Below are 23,472 nucleotides of genomic sequence, written 5' to 3' on the forward strand. Positions count from 1 at the left end.
AAAAAATATTTTTTTAAAAAAGCAGCATCATAATCCTGCAGTTTTGAATAAATATTATGCTCTGCCTTCATTTACCATTCATCCATGGGCAGAGGCACTGTTACAGCCATTTAGTGTCCTCCTCTATGTGTATTACACTTCAACATATTATATATGATATCCCCTTTCAAATATAAAATAAATAGCAAAAAATGTGATAATATGGGAAGGGGGGTAAGTTGAAAGAGAAAACAGCTTTTAATAAAAACATTTCTCATGTTCCAGGGTTAGACAATAGAGGCCAATCTAAATCAATAGTGTCTTATGCGGAACCAAGGGGTCACCTTAAAAATGTTGTGGGTTCCTTAGGGGCCTAGGCCTTAAGAATCACAAGAAAGGAAAGGAAAGGGGAAAGGACAATCATGTTTCAGAAATTTTCCAAGCCCTAAAACTGAAGGCCTTTCTGTGCGAGGCAACTTCTCTCTGGGCCCAAAGTGAATGAATGAATGTGTTACTTGGCACAGCTCGAAGCGCTTTTGCGCGCAAACGGCCACTCCCGAGACGCCGGGTCCCCCACCAGCGGGGCGCGGACCCCCCCGAGATTGGCCCGGCGCGTTTATCCAGCCCCCGATCGCCACGAGAAGTTTTTAATTTAGCCGAAAAAGGCCAAGATTTGCAGGCGCCAGGCGCGCCGAGCGGGACTCGGCCGCGCTTCTGCCTGCTTTTGCCTGGCGCGCCGCCTCCCCGGGAGCCGAGGCGGCCGGGCTCGGAGAGAGAGGCTCCCCCGGGTCCGTTTCGCCCGGGGCCCGGCGCGCTGCGAGGCGGGGACGCGGCGATTTGGGCCGGTTTGTGGCACTCAAGAAACACAAAGTTGCAGCGCGGACAGGAGCCATTTCTGGCTGCGGAGGAGAGCGCGGGGTCTGCGAGCGCACCAATCAGCGCGCAGCTCCGCCCCTATAAATAGCAGGCAGCTCCGGGGCTGCACTCCAGACTTTACTTTTCGGTTCCGAGAGGTTCTATCCCGCCGCCTCCTTCAGCATCAGCGGAAAGCCGTCGAGAGCAGCCAGAGAGCATCATCATGTCGGAGACGGCTCCCGAAGCACCCGTGGCCGCGGCGCCCGCCGCCAAAGCGCCGGCCAAGAAAGCCAAGAAGCCCGCGGGAGCCGCCAAGCCGCGCAAGGCGTCGGGCCCCAGCGTGACGGAGCTGCTGACCAAGGCGGTGGCCGCGTCCAAGGAGCGCAACGGGGTGTCCCTGGCGGCGCTCAAGAAGGCGCTGGCGGCCGCCGGCTACGACGTGGACAAGAACAACAGCCGCATCAAGCTGGGCCTCAAGAGCCTCGTCACCAAAGGCACCTTGGTGCAGACCAAAGGCACGGGCGCCTCGGGCTCCTTCAAGCTCAACAAGAAGCAGCTGCACGACACCGCCAAGGACAAGGCGGCCACGGGGGCCAAGAAGAAGCCGGCGGCCGCCGCCGGCCGCACCAAGAAGGCGGCGCCCAAGAAGACCGCCTCCGGCTCCGCCAAGAAGCCCAAGAAGCCAGCCGCCAAGAAGAGCCCCAAGAAGGCGGTCGTGGCCAAGAAGCCGGCGGCGGGCGCCAAGAAAGCGGCCAAGAGCCCCGCCAAGAAGGCCAAGCCCGCCAAGCCCAAGAAGGCGGCGCCCAAGAGCCCCGCCAAGGCAAAGGCCGTCAAGGCCAAGCCCAAAGCCAAGCCCAAGACGCCCAAGGCCAGAGTGGCCAAGCCCAAGAAGGCGGCGCCCAAGAAGAAGTGAAGAGGCTCGGCCGCCAAGAGCCCGCCCGCCCGCCCGCCCGCCCGCCAGCAGCCCTGCCATCCCAAAGGCTCTTTTAAGAGCCACCCACTTTCTCACTCGGAAAGAGCTGACTTGCGCACCAGACGTTTCCCCCCTACTTTGAAAGTCACACACCCCTCGCCCGCCCGCACCGATTTTTAATAAAAATGCAGTAAAATAAAGGGACGCTGCAATCCCTGGGCGCACTTGCTCCCTAGTCTGCATCGTGATGGCCGCTTGGCTACAGCTGTGCACAGGGTTCAGTGCTTCACCTCCTTGGTTTGGGGTACTTGGTTTTACAGGGCAGTACTGTAGTTTGCTTGAGCTGGATTACTCCTGTGCCTATTCCTGTGTTAGCTAAGCGTGAATTGAGGGCATTTTAATAAAGTCTTTGTGGCCAACAATTCGCGAGGGGGACCATAGTGCAACAAATTTTGGTGTACGAGTTCCAGGGGTGTACACAATTTCCCGCTCGGTATATTTCTTGTTCCGCCCCCCCCCCCCTTTTTAAAGAATGACCGCTGAAATTGCAGTACGCGCTTGCACCAGTCATCACTAATCTTAACAGTTCTTTCCCAGATCCTTAAATCGCTGCCACCCTTGTCAATAATTCAGTGCTAGACTCCAGCGAGGTCTCCTCCTTTGCCATATTCTGCTAAACCTTATCCGCCATGCACCCACCAGTGCCCATTCCCCCCCCTCCATCTTTTCACTTTTTATGTCCTTCCTCAAATGTTCATGCATGGGGTACTCCACACCAGAGCTTGAAATCGTAGCGCATGACTTCCATTTTAAAAAAGCGGTTTTTAAATGAGACTTTAAAAACTGGAAGATCAATCCTATCCATTCTGAAGGAAATCAGCCCTGAGTGCTCATTGGAAGGACAGATCCTGAAGCCGAGGCTACAATGCTTTGGCCACCTCGCGAGAAGAGAAGACTCCCTGGAACTGGAAACGACCCTGATGTTGGGAAAGATGGAGGGCACAAGGAGAAGGGGACGACAGAAGACAAGATGGTTGGACAGTGTTCTCAAAGCTACCAACACGAGTCTGACCAAACTGCGGGAGGCAGTGGAAGACAGGAGTGCCTGGCGTGCTCTGGTCCATGGGGTCACAAAGAGTCGGACACACAACTAAACAACTGGATATGTACAATGGTCAGGGGTCACTTTACCTTAACCAAGTGCAGTAGAAGCCATACCAGGGGTAGGCCGTTGTGTATTTTGGACAGTAACATACAGATCAGTAGTTATGCCGATAAAATGCTGCAGCAGCGACCAGCTCTTTTTAGGTGAAGGAGTGGGTGGCTCTTAAAAGAGCCTTTGGGTTGTTACGAGTTTGCCGAGGTGAGTTGGAAGTTTTTTAAGCCCTTTCCCCGCGGATGCGCCTGGCAAGCTGGATGTCTTTGGGCATGATGGTGACGCGCTTGGCGTGGATGGCGCACAGGTTCGTGTCTTCGAACAGACCTACCAGGTAAGCCTCGCTCGCCTCCTGCAGAGCCATCACCGCAGAGCTCTGGAAGCGCAGGTCAGTCTTGAAATCCTGTGCGATCTCCCGCACCAGACGCTGGAAGGGCAGCTTGCGAATCAGCAGCTCGGTGGACTTCTGGTACCGACGAATCTCCCGCAAAGCGACAGTCCCAGGGCGGTAGCGGTGAGGCTTCTTCACTCCGCCGGTGGCCGGGGCGCTCTTCCGGGCGGCTTTGGTCGCCAGCTGCTTGCGAGGCGCCTTCCCACCGGTGGACTTGCGGGCGGTCTGCTTGGTCCTGGCCATCTCTCCAAAGAAGTCAGCAACAAAGTTGAACTCTCTGCAGCAGTTCGGAACAATGAAGGAAGCGGCTAGGCTGGCGGCTATTTATAGCCGAATCCTCGTGGTCTTATTGGCTGAGGTCCGCAACGCAGCCGTTGAAAAAGTTTGAATATCCCGGGCTCTGCCCTGGTTGGACCAGTGATGGCAAAGCTTTCTGATTGGTTCATCCTCCTTCTTGCACGCCCAGTCTTTGTTCTCCGGAATGAGGATCCTCTCTCTTCCTAGCAGTAAACATGCCATACCCAGTCACATCCCGATTCACAGATACACACGGAAAGAACGCGCTCGTCTGTGTTGTGCTGAGGAATCATAGCACAAGGAGGAATTCCCTCCGGTGCGGATTCTCCCTCGTTATTCAATATGCATAAACATTCGTTTTATTAGAACTAGCTCCATGGAAATTACTCCGTTGTTAAGTGGATCTAGGATTGCTCCCTGATTATAGGACTTGTCAGTCTCACATTTAATTCCTATTATATCGTCAAGGTAATTCATATCCAACTGACAAGAGTATATCCCCCCCAAAAAAGGATTTTTATCTCACCTTTCAGCAGAAAAAGAGGCCCATGTTTTAAGAAAAGGAACACAAAAGATAGAGATGGAAGAGGGGGAAACAAGATCATGCACTGTAGTAACAAAGATTTTGTAGTAAAGAGGAGGAATTGATTTTTTTTGGAGAGGAGCCTAAAGTTCCTAGTATTTCAGCAGAGCCAAAAAAGGTGGGGGGTGCAGTACCATCTCAATGCTAAGAGTGGGGTGCTGATAATGTCAAGGTTGCAGATTCTGTCCCTGTAAGAGACAGCTGCATATTTCTGCATTGCAGGGGGTTGAACTAAATGAGCCTCAGTGTTCCTTCCAACTCTATGATTCGATAAGGCAATACATTATGTATTAAAATCCATGAAATTGTTCATTAAAATGTGCAGTTAATAAGCCCCTACTCTGGCATGGGGTCAGATGCAGGCCTTCAGGTACCCGACCAACCCTAGGGACTCTTCCCAGGCCACATTGGTCTCTAGGCCTGCCCCACCCCCACCCCCTTTGTGCTTTTGTCTGTTTGGAATGGATACAACTTTCTTGCATGGAGGGAGAGGCATGTTAGTGTGTGTGCATGTGTGTACCTTTGTAGGAACTTCTGACACTTGCATGGCTAGAAGGTAGCCTAGAAGGTCAGCCACACCTATTGCTCCACCCACTTTTTAATTGTGCCCCAACCCATCCCTTGCATGTGGCCCCCAGTGGGCTGCCCACAAAGGGGAGTGGCCCTCTGACAGCAAAATGTGCTACCCACTGCTTTAGAGGATGAGTTAACCAAATGCACACTCCTCCCTCACCTTCTCAGTGGCAAAAGTGATTTACAACTCTGCTGTGTGCTTAGCTGTTTATGGTAACATTTTGCCACTGCAGTTGAGTCACTTCATCAGCTGGGGTTGATGGGCTAGAAATCACAGCTGGGCCATGCTCTCCGATCATTGCTATGTGAGGGGAAGACTTGCCCTTTTATACTTTGTGAACTGCCTTCTTCATGTACTCAATTCGATTTTCACAGGCATATACCATAGCTGTCAACCTTTCCCCTTTTTTGCGGGAAATTCCCTTATTATAGCATTGGGAAGCAGCAGGGAGGGTTGACAGCTATGAATAAACCTGTTCCCTACCCCAGACCCCAAATGAATGATTGTGTTCCATCAGCCCCTGTCACCACTGATTATTATTTTTAGTCCCTTGTCTACCCCCCCCCTTTCCTCCAAGGAACTCAATGTGGCAAGCATGGATTGCTCTCCATTTTATCCTCAGGAAGCAGGGGTGGGGGGCTTGCTGGTGGGATGCAGTGGTAGCTTCCTCTACACACTTGATGCTCACTGACATTATTCTGGGCGCATGAACAGAGCTTGTTGATGTAATAACAACAAACACATCTAATCAATTTTTATTTCCCCCCACCTACATTGATGTATTTTGGAATCATGACCATTTTTAGCATCACCAAAAAAGTGTCCCAAACAGTGGTACAGACGGTTCAGCTTACAGACTCTGCTAACCCAGAAATAGTACTTCGGGTTAAGAACTTTGCTTCAGGATGAGAACAGAAATTGTGCTCCGGCGGCGCGGCAGCAGTGGGAGGTCCCATTAGCTAAAGTGGTACCTCAGGTTAAGAACAGTTTCAGGTTAAGAACGGACCTCAAGAACGAATTAAGTTCTTAACTCGAGGTACCACTGTATGTACTTTGTCCATTTTGTTTCTCTTATCTCTAAGAATCTGAAGTGAAAGTAAACAGGCAAAGCTCCGATACTATTTTACACAAACTGAAATACCGGTATATTTCCAGTTACAGGTAGGTAGCCGTGTTGGTCTGCCATAATCAAAACAAACAAACAAACAAAATTCCTTCCAGTAGCACCTTAGAGACCAACTAAGTTTGTTCTTTGTATGAGCTTTTTTGTGTATGCACACTTCAGATACACTGGAATATATTTATATACCTAGTGTAACCCGCTAAAATCAATATACACTTTACAGGTATTTCTATTTACTTTTGCTCTCTAACTTTAATAGTTTCTATGTGTGTGCATGACAAAACTGTGTTAACAGCTGACTTCAATTTTTTTTTTTTTTTTTTTGAAGGTGTAGCACTTCTGCTCCTTCTGTTCTGGAAGTGCAGCCTTTAAAACTTTTGATGCAGAGCATGGCCTAACGAAAGGAACAGGGAATTTGTGGCCCTCTAGATGTTGCTGGGCTTCTACTCTTCTCCCAGATGGCCTGAACAAGAATGATGGGTGTTGTAGTCCGTCAACATCTGGAGGGCCACAAAATTCCCATCTCTGGTTGAATGATATTTATTATTATATTATTATATTAGTTATTTATTATTATTATTATTACCCCACCCATCTGTCTGGATGCATAATATCCCTGTTCTGTTTAAAAACTGTTACTGCACACAGGGGTGGTGTTTCTGCTGGTTCCCATCATCCCCAGCTGCATCCCCTCCTTCAATTTTTTTTTGATAAGAGTTCTGATGAACTTGACAGCTTTGCCTGTCTGATTTCAACAACTGGTACTCATGAAAAAGCAACCGCTCACCTGTCCTAAGACACCAACAAGCTACCTGTACATTATTTCCCCCCCCCAACATTTTATAACTTTTTTTCCAGAGTTAAGAGACCAGCAAAAGGACTTTCTTATATGCTCCGCCCAGCATACAAAGCGACTCTTTGCATCTGCGTCCTCAGCACGGAAGGCGGGGCAAAAGGAGATAAGAATGAAATCACGTGATTGAGTGGAACCAATCTAAATTCCCCGCGTTGCTGTGCAATTGGATAGTTACTGGAAATCCCGCGTTTTATCTATGCAATTTCTGCTTTCTTTGTTCGTGGATAAACGCTCCTCCCACTCCCCAATTTGCAGTATAGCTAAACCGACGATTAAATCATGCGTTAAAAAAGGGGTGTTATGTTAAGAAACACACGAGGCAGGATACAGAACTTTTTTAGATGCAAGCAGAAAACCTATGGAACAACTGGCAAGTTTGGCCTTGGAGATCAAAATGAAGCAGGGCAAAGGCTAATAGAGTTCTGTCAAGAGAACAAGCTGGTCATCACAAACACTCTTTTCCAACAACACAAGAGACGACTCTACACATGGACATCACCAGATGGGCAACATCGAAATCAGATTGATTATATTCTCTGCAGCCAAAGATGGAGAAGCTCTATACACTCAGCAAAAACAAGACCTGGAGCTGACTGTGGCTCAGATCATCAGCTTCTTATAGCAAAATTCCAGCTTAAACTGAAGAAAGTAGGAAAAACCACTGGGCCAGTAAGATTCAATCTAAATCAAATTCCTTATGAATACACAGTTGAAGTGAAGAACAGGTTCAAGGATTTAGATTTGGTGGATAGAGTACCTGAAGAACTGTGGATGGAGGCTCGTAACATTATACAGGAGACAGCAACGAAAACCATCCCAATGAAAAAGAAATGCAAGAAAGCAAAGTGGCTGACCAATGAGGCCTTACAAATAGCGGGGGAGAGAAGACAAGCAAAATGCGAAGGAGATGGTGAAAGATACAGGAAATTGAATGCAGATTTCCAAAGAATAGCAAGGAGAGACAAGAGGGCCTTTCTAAACGAGCAATGCAAAGAAATAGAGGAAAATAACAGAATGGGAAAAACCAGAGATTTATTCAAGAAAATTGGAGATATGAAAGGAACATTTCGTACAAAGATTACCACAATTAAGGACAAAAGTGGAAAGGACCTAACAGAAGCAGAAGACATCAAGAAGAGGTGGCAAGAATACACAGAGGAATTATACCAGAAAGATATGGAGGTCTCATACACCCCAGGAAATGTGGTTGCTGACCTTGAGCCAGACATCCTGGAGAGTGAAGTCAAATGGGCCTTAGAAAGCCTTGCTAACAACAAGGCCAGTGGAAGTGATGATATTCCAGCTGAACTATTTAAAATTTTAAAAGAGGATGCTGTTAAGGTGCTGCACTCAATATGCCAGCAAGTTTGGAAAACTCAGCAGTGGCCAGAGGATTGGAGAAGATCAGTCTACATCCCAATCCCAAAGAAGGGCAGTGCCAAAGAATGCTCCAACTACCGCACAATTGCACTCATTTCACACGCTAGCAAGGTTATGCTTAAAATTCTACAAGGCAGGCTTAAGCAGTATGTGGACCGAGAACTCCCAGAAGTGCAAGCTGGATTTCGAAGGGGCAGAGGAACCAGAGACCAAATTGCAAACATGCGCTGGATTATGGAGAAAGCCAGAGAGTTCCAGAAAAACATCTACTTCTGCTTCATTGATTATGCAAAAGCATTTGACTGTGTCGACCACAGCAAACTATGGCAAGTTCTTAAAGAAATGGGAGTGCCGGATCACCTCATTTGCCTCCTGAGAAATCTCTATGTGGGACAAGAAGCTACAGTTAGAACTGGATATGGAACAACTGATTGGTTCAAAATTGGGAAAGGAGTACGACAAGGCTGTATATTGTCTCCCTGCTTATTTAACTTATATGCAGAATTCATCATGCGAAAGGCTGGACTGGATGAATCCCCAACCGGAATTAAGATTGCCGGAAAAAATATCAACAACCTCAGATATGCTGATGATACTACCTTGATGGCAGAAAGTGAGGAAGAATTGAAGAACCTTTTAATGAGGGTGAAAGAAGAGAGCGCAAAATATGGTCTGAAGCTCAACATCAAAAAAACTAAGATCATGGCCACTGGTCCCATCACCTCCTGGCAAATAGAAGGGGAAGAAATGGAGGCAGTGAGAGATTTCACTTTCTTGGGTTCCATGATCACTGCAGATGGTGACAGCAGTCACGAAATCAGAAGACGCCTGCTTCTTGGGAGAAAAGCAATGATAAACCTAGACAGCATCTTAAAAAGCAAAGACATCACCTTGCCGACAAAAGTCCGTATAGTTAAAGCTATGGTTTTCCCAGTAGTAATGTACGGAAGTGAGAGCTGGACCATAAAGAAGGCTGATCGCCGTAGAATTGATGCTTTTGAATTATGGTGCTGGAGGAGACTCTTGAGAGTCCCGTGGACTGCAAGAAGATCAAACCTATCCATTCTCAAAGAAATCAGCCCTGAGTACTCACTAGAAGGACAGATCCTGAAGTTGAGGCTCCAGTACTTTGGCCACCTCATGAGAAGAGAAGAATCCCTAGAAAAGACCCTGATGTTGGGAAAGATGGAGGGCACAAGGAGAAGGGGACGACAGAGGATGAGATGGTTGGACAGTGTTCTTGAAGCTACTAACATGAGTTTGGCCAAACTGCGAGAGGCAGTGAAGGATAGGCGTGCCTGGCGTACTCTGGTCCATGGGGTCACGAAGAGTCGGACACGACTGAACGACTGAACAACAACAACAAGGTCTTGGGGGAAAGCAGCTGCGAGATCTGTTACAAAAACAGCCTTGAGAAAGGAAATGGCGACCAGCATTACTCCTTTATTAGCCAAAATAAAAAAAATAAAAAAATTCCTTCTAGTAGCACCTTAGAGACCAACTAAGTTTGTTCTTGGTATGAGCTTTCGTGTGCATGCAACTTCTTCAGATACCTTTATTAGCATTATACATAGGGCCTAAAATTAAACAAAGCAAGGCGGGAAACCGAGAGTGGGGATTTTATTTAATTAACCCAGAAAATAGCAAGTTCCCAAGCTCCCCGCTACTTTGTTTTAAGAGTAAACCCCAGTCGGTCGTTACAAAAGTAGCGCAAATGTGACAAGAAAATAACAAAAGCTGGAAATTGGGCCAAGTTCCTAAACTGTAATCACGTTTCCTTAGGCAACCTCACTCTACAAGCACAAAGCTACATTGCTACCAAAAAATCGCAACACATGAATTTTATCACAACGTTGCTTTTTTTAAGACCCAAGCGAGCGCAGCTCTTTTTATGAAAGCGTGGGTGGCCCTTATAAGGGCCTTTTGGGTTCTTAAGTATATGAAGGGTTTTGAAAAGTTTAGCCACCAAAACCGTAGAGAGTACGGCCCTGGCGCTTCAGAGCGTAGACGACGTCCATGGCAGTCACGGTCTTCCTCTTGGCGTGCTCGGTGTAGGTCACAGCATCGCGAATCACGTTCTCCAGAAAGACTTTCAGGACGCCTCGGGTCTCTTCGTAGATCAAGCCAGAAATACGCTTCACGCCTCCGCGGCGAGCCAAGCGGCGGATAGCAGGCTTGGTGATGCCCTGGATGTTATCGCGAAGCACTTTGCGGTGACGCTTGGCTCCCCCCTTTCCAAGGCCCTTGCCACCTTTTCCTCGACCAGACATCTCTGCTCAGCTAATCTCTCTCCTTTAGACGAAGAAAAAAGGAACGATGCTGCGGGAACAGCGGCACGGGTATATATAGCACTGAGCCCGACCTGAGTGAAACCCTCACAAAGGGGGCGTGTTCTGACTTCGCCACGCCCCTCTTCCGTCAGCGTACTCGTCATAGTAGCTCGGCTTCTTCACCAATCAAGCCGCGAGGGTTTGAATCTGACCAATCAGATTTCTCTCTTATTTCACGCTATTTGGGTATGCTTGGAACCTCAGTAAAATATGTATTTAGCAGGCGAAATTATGTGCAATTCATACAGAAAAATTGTTCCATTCATGGCTTGTGCATTTTGCATTTAAAAGGGACAATTTTTACCGTACCACCCGGTAAGTGGGTATCAGCTCCAGGAGCAATAGGGAGACTGAAGTGGCGAGGCAAGAAATAGGTTGCTGCCACTTTAATTGCCCGCTTTAAATGATAGCCGAGTCGAGGAAATGCTTTATTAAAATGCCGTTCTAGTATTAACTGCTTTCGTTTCCCGGCCAAAGCTAACTTCAGTGTAACATCCGACGCCGGAGGCGCACTCCTCTGTCGAGACACACGGATGCCCAAATGTTCGAATGTTCCTTAATCGTTCTTTCCTAACTAGGTGAAACCACACAGAGCCCCTCTTTAATTAATATTCACCACCACAGCAGTCCGAGGAAGCCTCGCTTAAAAAAGATACATTATGTGGATCTCACGACCTGTTTCCCTAAGTGTTATAAGTTACAGAAAGCTCAGCGCCGCTCAATCTTCTGGTGCTTTTTCGCTACAGAAACGAGATCATGGAAAGCAAGTATCATTAGCTCCAATGAGAATGCATGACGGAAAAGCTCTGACGAATAGAAGAGGAGCAGCTTTTGTCCAATCATGGTGTAGCCCGGCAACTTGAAAAATATGTATCATGGGTCTTTCAACCAATCAGGTCAAGAGGAGGTTGCTATAAATATCCGCGATCTCTTTGCACATTCATTTCAATCTTAGACCTGTGTTGCTTTATCCTGTTTATTTGGTGCTGGCGAGAGAATGGCTCGGACAAAGCAGACTGCCCGCAAGTCCACCGGTGGCAAAGCGCCGCGCAAGCAGCTGGCCACGAAGGCTGCGCGTAAAAGCGCTCCGGCCACCGGAGGCGTGAAGAAGCCTCACCGCTACCGTCCGGGCACGGTGGCGCTGCGCGAGATCCGCCGCTACCAGAAGTCTACGGAGCTTCTGATCCGCAAGCTGCCCTTCCAGCGGCTGGTGCGCGAGATCGCGCAGGATTTCAAGACCGACCTTCGGTTCCAGAGCTCTGCGGTGATGGCTCTGCAGGAGGCGAGCGAGGCTTACCTGGTGGGTCTGTTCGAAGACACGAACCTGTGCGCCATCCACGCCAAGCGCGTCACCATCATGCCCAAAGACATCCAGCTCGCCCGGCGCATCCGCGGGGAAAGAGCGTAAGGCAGCACCTGCTACCTCGTAGCCCCCCGCACCCCCTTGCATCTCATTACCCCAAAGGCTCTTTTGAGAGCCACCACATTCTCCTCCGGAAGAGCTGGGACTCGCTTCTGTTTCTATGAACCCAAGTAGTGGTCAGACCTCACTTGGAATACTGTGTCCAGTTCTGGGCACCACAGTTCAAGAAGGATACTGACAAGCTGGAACGTGCTCAGAGGAGGGCAACCAAAATGGCCAAAGGCCTGGAAACGACGCCTTATGAGGAACGGCTTAGGGAGCTGGGTATGTTTAGCCTGGAGAAGAGAAGGTTAAGGGGGATATGGTAGCCATGTTCAAATATATAAAAGGATGTCATATAGAGGAGGGAGAAAGGTTGTTTTCTGCTGCTCCAGAGAAGCAGACATGGAGCAATGGATTCAAACTACAGTACAAGAAAGAAGATTCCACCTAAACATTAGGAAGAACTTCCTGACAGTAAGGGCTGTTCGACAGTGGAATTTGCTGCCAAGGAGTGTGGTGGAGTCTCCTTCTTTGGAGAAGAAACAAAATCAAAAATTCTTTCCAGTAGCACCTTAGAAACCAACTGAGTTTGTTCCTGGTATGAGCTTACGTGTGCATGCACACTTCTTCAGATACCTTCTTTGGAGGTCTTTAAGCGGAGGCTTGACAGCCATCTGTCAGGAATGCTTTGATGGTGTCTCCTGCTTGGCAGGGGGTTGGACTGGATGGCCCTTGTGGTCTCTTCCAACTCTTATGATTCTAAGTAGAGTTGCTACTGTTTAAGCACGACTCCATACGTTGGTCCCAAGACCTATCACGGACGCTCGCCACACCGCCCAACGCCCCCAATAATCGCTGTTTTAAAAGGAGTGGGAAACACAGAGCGGGAAATTGTGTGTCTACACCCCGGTGACTTCTGTTTCAGTGTATCTGAAGAAGTGTGCATGCACACGAAAGCTCATACCAAGAACAAACTTAGTTGGTCTCTAAGGTGCTACTGGAAGGAATTTTTATATTTTATTTTGTTTTGTCTGTAAAACCAAGTACCCGAAACCATACTGCTAAGGAGGCGAAGCACTGAACCAACCGTGGGCACAGCTGCAGCCAAGCGGCCATCACCATGCAGACTAGGGAGCAAGTGCGCCCAGGGATTGCAGCGTCCCTTTATTTTACTGTATTTTTATTAAAAATCGGTGCGGGCGAGGACACGGTGTGTGACTTTCAAAGTACGGGGGGAAACTGTGGTGCGCAAGTCAGCTCTTTCCGGGTGAGAAAGTGGGTGGCTCTTAAAAGAGCCTTTGGGATGGCAGGGCTGCTGGCGGGCGGGCGGGCTGGCTCTTGGCGGCCGAGCCTCTTCACTTCTTCTTGGGCGCCGCCTTCTTGGGCTTGGCCACTCTGGCCTTGGGCGTCTTGGGCTTGGCTTTGGGCTTGGCCTTGACGGCCTTTGCCTTGGCGGGGCTCTTGGGCGCCGCCTTCTTGGGCTTGGCGGGCTTGGCCTTCTTGGCGGGGCTCTTGGCCGCTTTCTTGGCGCCCGCCGCCGGCTTCTTGGCCGCGACCGCCTTCTTGGGGCTCTTCTTGGCGGCTGGCTTCTTGGGCTTCTTGGCGGAGCCGGAGGCGGTCTTCTTGGGCGCCGCCTTCTTGGTGCGGCCGGCGGCGGCCGCCGGCTTCTTCTTGGCCCCCGTGGCCGCCTTGTCCTTGGCGGTGTCGTGCAGCTGCTTCTTGTTGAGCTTGAAGGAGCCCGAGGCGCCCGTGCCTTTGGTCTGCACCAAGGTGCCTTTGGTGACGAGGCTCTTGAGGCCCAGCTTGATGCGGCTGTTGTTCTTGTCCACGTCGTAGCCGGCGGCCGCCAGCGCCTTCTTGAGCGCCGCCAGGGACACCCCGTTGCGCTCCTTGGACGCGGCCACCGCCTTGGTCAGCAGCTCCGTCACGCTGGGGCCCGACGCCTTGCGCGGCTTGGCGGCTCCCGCGGGCTTCTTGGCTTTCTTGGCCGGCGCTTTGGCGGCGGGCGCCGCGGCCACGGGTGCTTCGGGAGCCGTCTCCGACATGATGATGCTCTCTGGCTGCTCTCGACGGCTTTCCGCTGATGCTGAAGGAGGCGGCGGGATAGAACCTCTCGGAACCGAAAAGTAAAGTCTGGAGTGCAGCCCCGGAGCTGCCTGCTATTTATAGGGGCGGAGCTGCGCGCTGATTGGTGCGCTCGCAGACCCCGCGCTCTCCTCCGCAGCCAGAAATGGCTCCTGTCCGCGCTGCAACTTTGTGTTTCTTGAGTGCCACAAACCGGCCCAAATCGCCGCGTCCCCGCCTCGCAGCGCGCCGGGCCCCGGGCGAAACGGACCCGGGGGAGCCTCTCTCTCCGAGCCCGGCCGCCTCGGCTCCCGGGGAGGCGGCGCGCCAGGCAAAAGCAGGCAGAAGCGCGGCCGAGTCCCGCTCGGCGCGCCTGGCGCCTGCAAATCTTGGCCTTTTTCGGCTAAATTAAAAACTTCTCGTGGCGATCGGGGGCCGGATAAACGCGCCGGGCCAATCTCGGGGGGGTCCGCGCCCCGCTGGTGGGGGACCCGGCGTCTCGGGAGTGGCCGTTTGCGCGCAAAAGCGCTTCGAGCTGTGCCAAGTAACACATTCATTCATTCACTTTGGGCCCAGAGAGATGTTGCCTCGCACAGAAAGGCCTTCAGTTTTAGGGCGTAGAAAAATATTTATTTAATTATTTTAAATTATCTCACTCCTTTTCGTGGGCTGACAATATATATTGATCCTAACATATAGTTCTGAAACCACCCATGGCATTTTATGGCGCTAGCATTCTCCCTGCCACACTAATGGGTGCTGGAGGTTTTCAAGTGTCTAAGCCTCTGGGCTCACCTTCTGGAAAGTATCTTTTGCCTTGTTTTCATTCCTTTCTGCAAAGTTTCATTTGTATATGACGTGGTTGCAATGAGACAGCCTGATTTCTGACCCAGGTATGTAATTGGGAAATTGCAATAGCAATTTATTAAATGCGAATAGAGCGTATCCTGATCAAAGGGCACTGGAGGAGGATGGAGGTGTTGATTTCACAGAACTCAGTGGCTAGAATACAAACAATCCTCTTGAAATCAGAGTATAACAATGGCAGAACAATCTGAAATGGCTGGAAGGAGTCAGTTTCAGTTCTCCCCTTATAACTTTATAAATTTATAAAGTTGCCATCATACTTCAAGAAGCCCATTGGGTGCAACCTGAATTGATGCTCTGTGGGTTAAACCACAGAGTCTAGGGCTTGCTGATCAGAAGGTCAGCGGTTCGAATCCCTGGCACTGGGTGAGCTCCCGTTGCTCGGTCCCAGCTCCTGCCCACCTAGCAGTTCGAAAGCACGTCAAAGTGCAAGTACAGTATATTCTGGCGTATAAGACTACTTTTTAATCCAGGAAAATCTTCTCAAAAGTTGGGGGTCGTCTTATACACCGGGTGGAAAATCTGTGGTTGAGTATATATCAAACTCTATATTTTAACTGGAAAAGTTGGGGGTCGTCTTATACGCCCAGTCGTCTTATATGCCGCAATATACGGTAGATAAATAGGGACCGCTCCGGCGGGAAGGTAAACGGTGTGCGCTGCTCTGGTTCGCCAGAAGCGGCTTTGTCATGCTGGCCATATGACCCGGAAGCTGTCTGCGGACAAACGCCTGCTCCCTCGGCCTATAGAGCGAGATGAGCGCTGCAACCCCAGAGTCGGACACGACTGGACCTGATGGTCAGGGGTCCCTTTACCTTTACCTAAACATATATAGGACTGCACTGGTGATGGATGCTCATACATTTTCTGCATCTCAAAGTTCTCAAGTCATATAAAGCAAAGGAATGTGATGCCCCTGCAGACCACTGGTTAGTTTTCAGTGGACTAGGTATCAGCTGCTGTTTGCTGTTTGCTGTGATTTCTGCCAATGAGTGGACCAGGGCTTGATTTTGCAAGGAGTGTCTATATATAAATCAACCGAGGGACTTTTCATTGATATCACAATTAGGTCACACTTTCTGTCTGGACGTGACACATTCTGATGCCAGATACAAGTATCCTGAGCTGCTCAGTTTGTGGGGTTTTTTTAGGCTGCACACACGCAAAACATTTACCGTAATGCACATGGCTCCCTGCAAAGAATCTGGGAACTGTAGTTTGTTTAGAGCGTTTGGAGCTGTAGCCCTGTGACGGTGAACCACAGTTCCCACAATTCTTTGGGTGAAGCCATGAGTGCCTGATGAAGCAATTCCACCACATATGAGGTAGTGTTCCTTTTTCTGATTTTAGATAAACAGAGGGGAGTCCATCGCCATCTCAATAGCCTTTTTAGAGTGGCTTCTTGTATATTTGCAGATATGGTTTTTAATGGGGCTCTGGACAGCAACATTTCCCAGTCATATTCCTCTATCCAAATACCTCGGTTGCTTTCCCAAACTAGTCTCAGTCCATGGGATGAGCCACATTCTATATTGAGTAGAAATTTGTATATATTTGAAGGTTGGCCACTTCAACTGGAGACTGTATGCGAACAAAAGGATTCCAAAAAAGTCAAGGAACGGACCACTTCTCCTTAGTGGAGTATGAACATACTTGAGTTGGAAACTCATATAGGGAGACATATTTCATTTTTTCCTTAAGCAAATTTTCTGCAGTGGGTCAACCTTTGGGCAAAATCTCTTTTCATTTTATGGATTCCCCTTTGCACAATAGGAACTGGTGATACTTATCATCAAAGCAAAGCCCAGTTGATCCAAAGTAGGAGTTAAAAGGTGATGGCAAATGAGCTAAGTGCAACTGCCGTTCGCACCATATTCAGAAGGTCAGCTGTAGAAGCAGATTACTTACTTTGCTAATGTGAGCCCATGATGTTTTCAGGAAAGATAAGGCATTAAAAGAGGGCTGTGAGGATTCCAATTTCCATTTTGACTGATAGATTTAAAGCTGAGATATTAATCACATGTGTCAACAATTTTAATTGCTAAACCTCATAATACAGTTTAAGATTTGGGGCACCAAAGGCTCCCTTAGTTCTCGGTCGATTTAGGGTTAGACAGTTCATCCTGCTTCTTTTACCTCCTGAAATAAAAATATTAATAATCAAATGTTGCCATCAATCCAATTGAGGACGAGGGATACGTATGGGCAGCTTCAGAAAGAAAAATAGAAATTTAGGAAGCATTCACATCTTTACTGCTGCAATTTGGCCTAACCAATTTAAATTTAAATGCTTCCAAGAGCAGAGCTCTTCTGTGGTCTTTTTATGAAGATTCCCTATATTTCTTTGGCAGAGTACCTTCCTTTGATATAATTACACCAAGATACCTGAAGATTCCATATAACAATTTGAGATGGTATATTTGAGTCTCCTCCAAGCATGCAGTTTTGTATTTGTGGGGTCGGATTCTGTAGCAGAAGGCAATCAGCCTAGTCCTTTTAAGTCTTTTAAGCACTCCTTTTTTTGCATATCTAAAGATTTAGTCAAGTACAGTGGTACCTTGGTTCTCAAACACCTTGGTACTCAAATGCTTGGTTCCCAAATGCTGAAAACCCAGAAGTAAGTGTTCCAGTTTTTGAATTTTTTCAGAAGGCGAACGTCTGATGCAGCTGTCAGCTATTGTTTCCGGGGCACTTGCACCAATCAGAAGCTGTGCCTTGGTTTTTGACCATTTTGGAAGTCAAACGGACTTCCAGAATGGATCAGGTTTGGCACTTTTGTTTTTGCTATTTATTTTGCATTTTTGTTTTTGAGGCTTATTCAGTTAATTTGTTTTTGTGACGGTGTGGAACCCAGTTCAGCTACTGATTGACTGTGTGACTGGGGAAATGGATAAAAGATCCAAACAATGGCTATCATCAGTGCAGGCAAAAATTTTTTTTATCATCATCTACAATACTGTCTTATTTATTTTATAGCAAAGTACATTGATTATTGCTTTCACTTTATGGATCAAAGGTCTCATTAGATAGTAAAATTCATGTTAAATTGCTGTTTTATTGGTTGTTTTTAAATGTCTGGAATGGATTGAGCTGTTTTGTAATACTTTCTATGGGAAAGCTGTTTTGCAATGCTTTATTGGTTTTGGAATGGACTTCTGGAACAGATTAAGTTTGAGAACCAAGGTACCACTGTACGACTATGTTGCCATAGAAACAAGTAGCAAGTGATACCTCCAGAAGGAGGGGATAGCAGGGCTTCCCCACCACATCATTCTAGGGATAGGAGGGTAGGAGAGCGATAGGTCATGTGAAAAGTCTTTAAGATAACGCAAGGCTATCTTTAGCCCCCCCCCCAAAAAAACCCCATTTACTTGGCTGTGCACTGGAGCTTGTTCATCTCATTAGGCTCTTGTGAGGAAAGAGAAATTAATATGTAGCTGATGAATTACATCCACTTGGACAAGTGGAAACACTTCTCGGTCAATACATGGCAGGGCACCCAATTTTGGCTGACCCCCTCTGCGGTCCCTCTTTGCCATATCCCAAATTACTCTGGAACATCCCCCAACTCTCAGGATCAGCTTTTCCGGGTCAGCATGGCTCTACAGTGCACAGTGGACACCACACACACAACACAAATATATACCTTTATAACAAATATAGAACCTTTATAACAAAGGGGCCATGATATAAGACATCCAACAAACTACTACTTTAAAAAGAACACACAATATCTAGTTTGTTTGTTTGTTTTTAAAAGGGGTGTTTCATGAATTTAGAATCACCAACACACAGCCTGGGAAGAATATATTGATGCTAGTTAGTTAATCAAGCTGTCTGTGTTCCAGTTTTAAGAACATAAGAGCAGACGAATGGGTTACCTAGTTCAGCACAACAGAACTCCCCTCTCCCTGCAGTTTCCAGCAACTGGCATTACTGCCTCTGATCAGGGCTAGTAGTTTTATTACATAACATCTTTAGCCCTTTTCGTTCTTGGTGGTGGTTGGGTTCTTTCTGTGGTGGTTTTTTGTTTGTTTTTTTGTTTTTTTAAGCAAACGAGCTTATTGCAATTTTTGCTGCCATCATGTGGCAGTTTACACTCATTGCAGAAACCCCATTGTTTTAACTCATGCGAGATTTTGAATTTCCCGCGCCGCCGAGTCGTTGTGGCGGGGAATTAAACCACGCCCTTCCACCTCGATCTGCTTTTCTTTGTTCTCGGGTCAGCATGGCGGAAACCAGTGCAGCATTCAGAACTCACGTTCTTTATCATTTAATAGTAGGTTTAAGCAGAGCTGAAGATGGGAGAGTGCGCTTAGGAAGAACCAGGGAAAAAATCCACGAAAGAAGGGAAGGCTATTCCCCAAGCAGCGCAAAAGCACCAAATATTTTTTCTGAAAGAAAATGGCGACCGCTTTAACTCTCAGAGGGCGCTCGAGAGTGGAATTGCGAGTTAAATTGCACAAATCACTCGCAGGTAGCAAACAAAGCGGTAAGGTTAAACCTAGCAATTTTTATAGAAACGGTTTAACGTTACTCTTTATAATAAAGGAAGTCAATCCCATGGCGGCTGAAACACTCAGGAGGCTCACTTTTATCAGAGAAATCCTTTTCATTTACCTATGAAACGATAATGAAGGTAACAAAGTAACAAGGATTTATTTCCACATGCACTGTATCAAGACCATAGATTAGGTGGCTCAGCACTTTTTAAGAAAAAGTGGGTGGCCCTGAAAAGGGCCTTTGGGTTTCTTGTTTTGTTTTGTTAAGTTTCCAAGGACGAAGAAGCCCCCTTAGCCACCAAAACCGTAGAGAGTACGGCCCTGGCGCTTCAGAGCGTAGACGACGTCCATGGCAGTCACGGTCTTCCTCTTGGCGTGCTCGGTGTAGGTCACAGCATCGCGAATCACGTTCTCCAGAAAGACTTTCAGGACGCCTCGGGTCTCTTCGTAGATCAAGCCAGAAATACGCTTCACGCCTCCGCGGCGAGCCAAGCGGCGGATAGCAGGCTTGGTGATGCCCTGGATGTTATCCCGAAGCACTTTGCGGTGACGCTTGGCGCCGCCCTTTCCCAAGCCTTTCCCTCCCTTTCCACGTCCAGACATCTTCTCAGCAGAGCAGAAACCAAACTGAACCGCGAAAGGGAAGCTGCTTGCACTTTTATACCCTGGGTGTAGACCAGAGTGGAAACCTGCACGAGAATTATATAGGCTCCGCCTCCCACTTATTCACAGAATGTGGAAACGGCATTGAATTCTCAGTAACCAATCAATAGAACCATGGAGGCTGTCCAATCAGAGCTCGTGGAGAATTATCCAATCAGAGCTCGAGCCAGGGGAAAGACTTATTCGTGCTTGGTTATTGCGGGCTTACGTTCCAAGTGTGTCGCTCAGCTCAATGAATGGGGCGAATGCGGCCTCCAGTGTGCTTCTTAACAGCTCACTTGCACGGTATGTGTTCAATGGGGTTTACACTACAGTCAGGTAAGGATTGCAGCTTAGAGATAGAGGAGCCTCCCTTCTCGTCTTTGGCCTGGAAACTCCAATAAACTACGTGGCTTAATTCTCCCACGCGTCTGACATACATACCTGCTAACGCGGCAACGAAGCTCCAGCCCGGAACAGTCCGGGGGGGGGCGCCGGGGTTTTTGCGGGGGAGCGATCCTGAAACAGAAACTTTCCATTCGAAATGAGCCTCCTGCAGGATTGCTAGCTTGGGTGCCCGGGGCCGTGGGTGCCATGCAGCGTGCATTGCCTTGGCGCCGGAATTTGTGTCTGGGCCCCTTCATGGGGAATTTTGTGGGTGCTTGGGATACCCAGGGAGTCGGCACCTATGGTCTCCTGTGTGTTTCTAAAACTAGCAATTCGTTTTGCTTAAGGGGAGGAGCGGATAAAGTGGTTTTAAAAAATAAATAAATAAATAACCTTATCTAACAAAAGAAGCGACCGCGGGAAACATATACGGGAGAGTGTTAGCGGACGGTGGCTGGCTCTCAGCAGTGCCTCTCCCATTTCACGTGAAGATTAATTTAATATTAAACTCCCCGCGCTGTGATCATTCGGAGGAGAAGCCGAGAAATCCTGATGGCCAATCACATCAGGACGCGGGATTAGAACCCGTTTCTTCGGCGTAATTCATTTTGTCTGTGCCCTTCCTTCCAGGCAGACTAGTATAACCGCCCTCCTTTAACAAAGGGGAGCGGTTCCCCAGTCGCCATTTTAGTCTACGTTTCATCAGCTGTTCCCAAGCCTATTCGCTCACACTAGCCTCCCTTACTCGGTTTGGTGTGTCGTTGCACAATCCTGATTGCTGCTGGTGGTTTAATATATTATTGGATGCAAATTTGTTACCTTCTACATATTTGCAAGTTATTTTTCCCACCCGAAGGGCTTTCACCGCTTTTTTTTGGTCAGCCTAGTTTCCATTCCAGATATTTTGGACCACAGCTCCTGGCATTCCCTACCATTGGCCATGCTGGCTGCTTGGGGCAGAACATTCTAGAGCATGGGTAGGCAAACTAAGGCTCCGGGGGCCAGATCCGGCCCAGTCACCTTCTAAATCCAGCCCGTGGATGGTCCCTGGAATCAGCGTGTTTTTACATGAGTAGAATGTGCCATTTTATTTAAAATGCATCTCTGGGTTATTTGTGGGGCATAGGAATTCGTTCACCCCCCCAAAAAAAATATAGTCCAGCCCCCCACAAGGTCTGAGGGACAGTGGACCAGCCCCCTGCTGAAGAAGTTTTCAATTCATAGTCCCCATGGCTCTTCTTCGAAACATCCAGTACCCCATAATCATACTTCCCCAAACACTTGCAGTTCTTTCTTCAATGTAGCCTTTCACATCCAGTTCCCTGACATGTTTCAGATGTCTTCCAAAATGGTGCATTCTCTTTCCCCACCAGAGAGTTCTGAGCCTGGCTCCTAAATATACTGTATCAGGGAGTCCCTGACTCATGTCAGCACCCTCTAAAAAGGAACATTGTGTATTACATTCCTATTTCCTGATATCTGTAGTGCAGTGGTTTTCAACCAGTGTGCCGTGGCACCCTGGGGTGCCTTGAATGATGGTCAGGGGTGCCGCGGGCAACACTGGCCTCTGTCCCTCATTCCTCCCTTCCTCTGAAGCCCTCTTGCTCTCAGCCTCCCAAAGGCTTGCACAGCTGTTGCAGCAGCCCTGGCTACAAGCTTCCCAGGCAAATGGTGCCTCTGGGGCTGGCCAGGGGGTGCATTCTATGCCCTTGTGGGGCAGTGTGAGGAGGCACCTCTCTTTGGGGCAGGGGGGCAGCTCGGAGACCAGGGGCAGCAATAGCAGCTGCCTGGAGGACTCACAAGGTGAGAGAGAGGAGAGGAAGCTGAGGGAACACACAACAAGGGAGTGTGTATGAAATGGGGTGAGGGGCTGCCGGCTCTGCAGGCAAAGGGCTCCTTGGGTGCTGCAGAAAGAATGTACAGTCGTACCGTGGATCTCGGACGCCTTGGTACTCAGACGTTTTGGCTCCTGAACCAAATCAGAAGCCGCACTTTGGTTTCCGAACATTTTGGAAGTCGAACGGATTTCTGGAACAGATTCTATCAACTTCCAAGGTACGACTAGTTGGTCAAGGGAGCCGTGGACTCAAAAAGGTTGAAAACCTCTGCTGTAGCAACAGGCCCCATAATTCATTCTGTGCTGCTTGTCAGAGAAAGAGTAGGTCCTGTAGTAGAACTGCCAATAAGGAGAAAAATCAAGAGAGGGAAAGGGGCCATTTCGCCATTGACCTGGTGGCAATGAGGTTCCTTTCTCAGCAGCATTCCTGAAAGCAGAATCCTATGTGATAAAGAAGGGCAGCCTTTGCTAACAAAGAGATAGGATCTCTCTTCACTTGGATGCCTGCAAGGCATGTTGTTGCTGGATCTGCAAGGATTCCTCTTTGAGCTGTGTTTTAAACTGTCACACGAGGCAGGACAAAATGTCCTGAGCCATACAAAATCATACTACACAGATGAAAAATTACCAACAAAAAATATGAAACATCACAATTCCCGCCCTCCCTTCCCAGGTGGGCGGTGTTTGCGGCACCGGGCAGGATCACCTGGTCAGGTTCCACTCCCCCTGGCTCAGGTCTGCCCTTGGCCAGCCTCCGGCCAGGATGGACAAAAGGACAGAGGCCGGGGGCGGGGTCAAGGGCCAGGTAAAAGCGGCAGAGCCGCCCAGATTTCCCCCTTTTCGGTTTCTTTTCCACAGGTTCACCCACCCCCCTCCCTCTAATTAACTCAACTTTCTCTTTATAGTTGCTGTGGTAGGTCGCGGTCATCAAGTCAATAATTCTTTTGTTTTCAGGTTAACTTCTTGCGTTGCAGGTCAGCGGGCACTGCTGTGGTCGTAGATGGTTGCCGTATTCAGGACCGGGAAGGAATTTCCCTGCATTGGCAGGTTTTGCCTCCCCCGCAGCATTTCATCGCAACTTTGGTGGAGTTAGGCCTCGGCAAGGCTACCTTTAGTCCGGGGGTCTGCAACCTGCGGCTCCGGAGCCGCATGCGGCTCTTTTACACCTTTGCCGCGGCTCCGGGGCAGATACGCCTGTCCACTTCTCCAGCTGGCCAGCGGCAGCGGCCACCCTCCAGCTGGCCGGCGGCCCGCCCTCCGGAGGCTGAGGGTGCTGCTGCTGTGCTGCTCTGCTCATGCGTCGTGCCTCGTTTCTGCCAGCGCAGGCGCAG

At 48.7% G+C, this 23,472-nt stretch overlaps 5 protein-coding genes across 5 annotated transcripts; 2 read left to right on the forward strand and 3 right to left on the reverse strand.

Annotated features, from left to right (window-relative positions):
* The first annotated feature begins 991 nt into the window (after positions 1 to 991).
* Positions 992 to 1,786, forward strand: LOC117058464 (histone H1-like). The gene has a single exon (XM_033169644.1). It carries the CDS (start codon positions 1,058 to 1,060, stop codon positions 1,745 to 1,747), a length of 690 nt encoding a protein of 229 aa, XP_033025535.1. The 5' UTR covers positions 992 to 1,057; the 3' UTR covers positions 1,748 to 1,786.
* Positions 1,787 to 3,092: 1,306 nt separating this feature from the next.
* On the reverse strand, positions 3,093 to 10,386 carry LOC117057527 (histone H3-like). The gene is made up of 2 exons (XM_033168377.1): positions 10,068 to 10,386; positions 3,093 to 3,614 (listed from the first exon to the last, which is right to left on the reverse strand). The coding sequence occupies exons 1-2, from the start codon at positions 10,375 to 10,377 to the stop codon at positions 3,127 to 3,129; spliced, it is 798 nt and encodes a 265-aa protein (XP_033024268.1). The 5' UTR covers positions 10,378 to 10,386; the 3' UTR covers positions 3,093 to 3,126.
* A 1,014-nt stretch (positions 10,387 to 11,400) lies between these two features.
* On the forward strand, positions 11,401 to 11,892 carry LOC117058315 (histone H3). The gene has a single exon (XM_033169412.1). It carries the CDS (start codon positions 11,435 to 11,437, stop codon positions 11,843 to 11,845), a length of 411 nt encoding a protein of 136 aa, XP_033025303.1. The 5' UTR covers positions 11,401 to 11,434; the 3' UTR covers positions 11,846 to 11,892.
* Positions 11,893 to 13,087: 1,195 nt separating this feature from the next.
* Positions 13,088 to 13,953, reverse strand: LOC117058314 (histone H1-like). Its single transcript, XM_033169411.1, has one exon. The coding sequence runs from the start codon at positions 13,885 to 13,887 to the stop codon at positions 13,198 to 13,200; it is 690 nt and encodes a 229-aa protein (XP_033025302.1). The 5' UTR covers positions 13,888 to 13,953; the 3' UTR covers positions 13,088 to 13,197.
* A 5,563-nt stretch (positions 13,954 to 19,516) lies between these two features.
* LOC117058316 (histone H4) lies at positions 19,517 to 19,897 on the reverse strand. The gene has a single exon (XM_033169413.1). It carries the CDS (start codon positions 19,876 to 19,878, stop codon positions 19,567 to 19,569), a length of 312 nt encoding a protein of 103 aa, XP_033025304.1. The 5' UTR covers positions 19,879 to 19,897; the 3' UTR covers positions 19,517 to 19,566.
* Between the last annotated feature and the right edge of the window lie 3,575 nt (positions 19,898 to 23,472).

This window comes from Lacerta agilis, chromosome 14 (assembly GCF_009819535.1).
Source record: "Lacerta agilis isolate rLacAgi1 chromosome 14, rLacAgi1.pri, whole genome shotgun sequence".
Lineage (NCBI taxonomy): Eukaryota > Metazoa > Chordata > Lepidosauria > Squamata > Lacertidae > Lacerta > Lacerta agilis.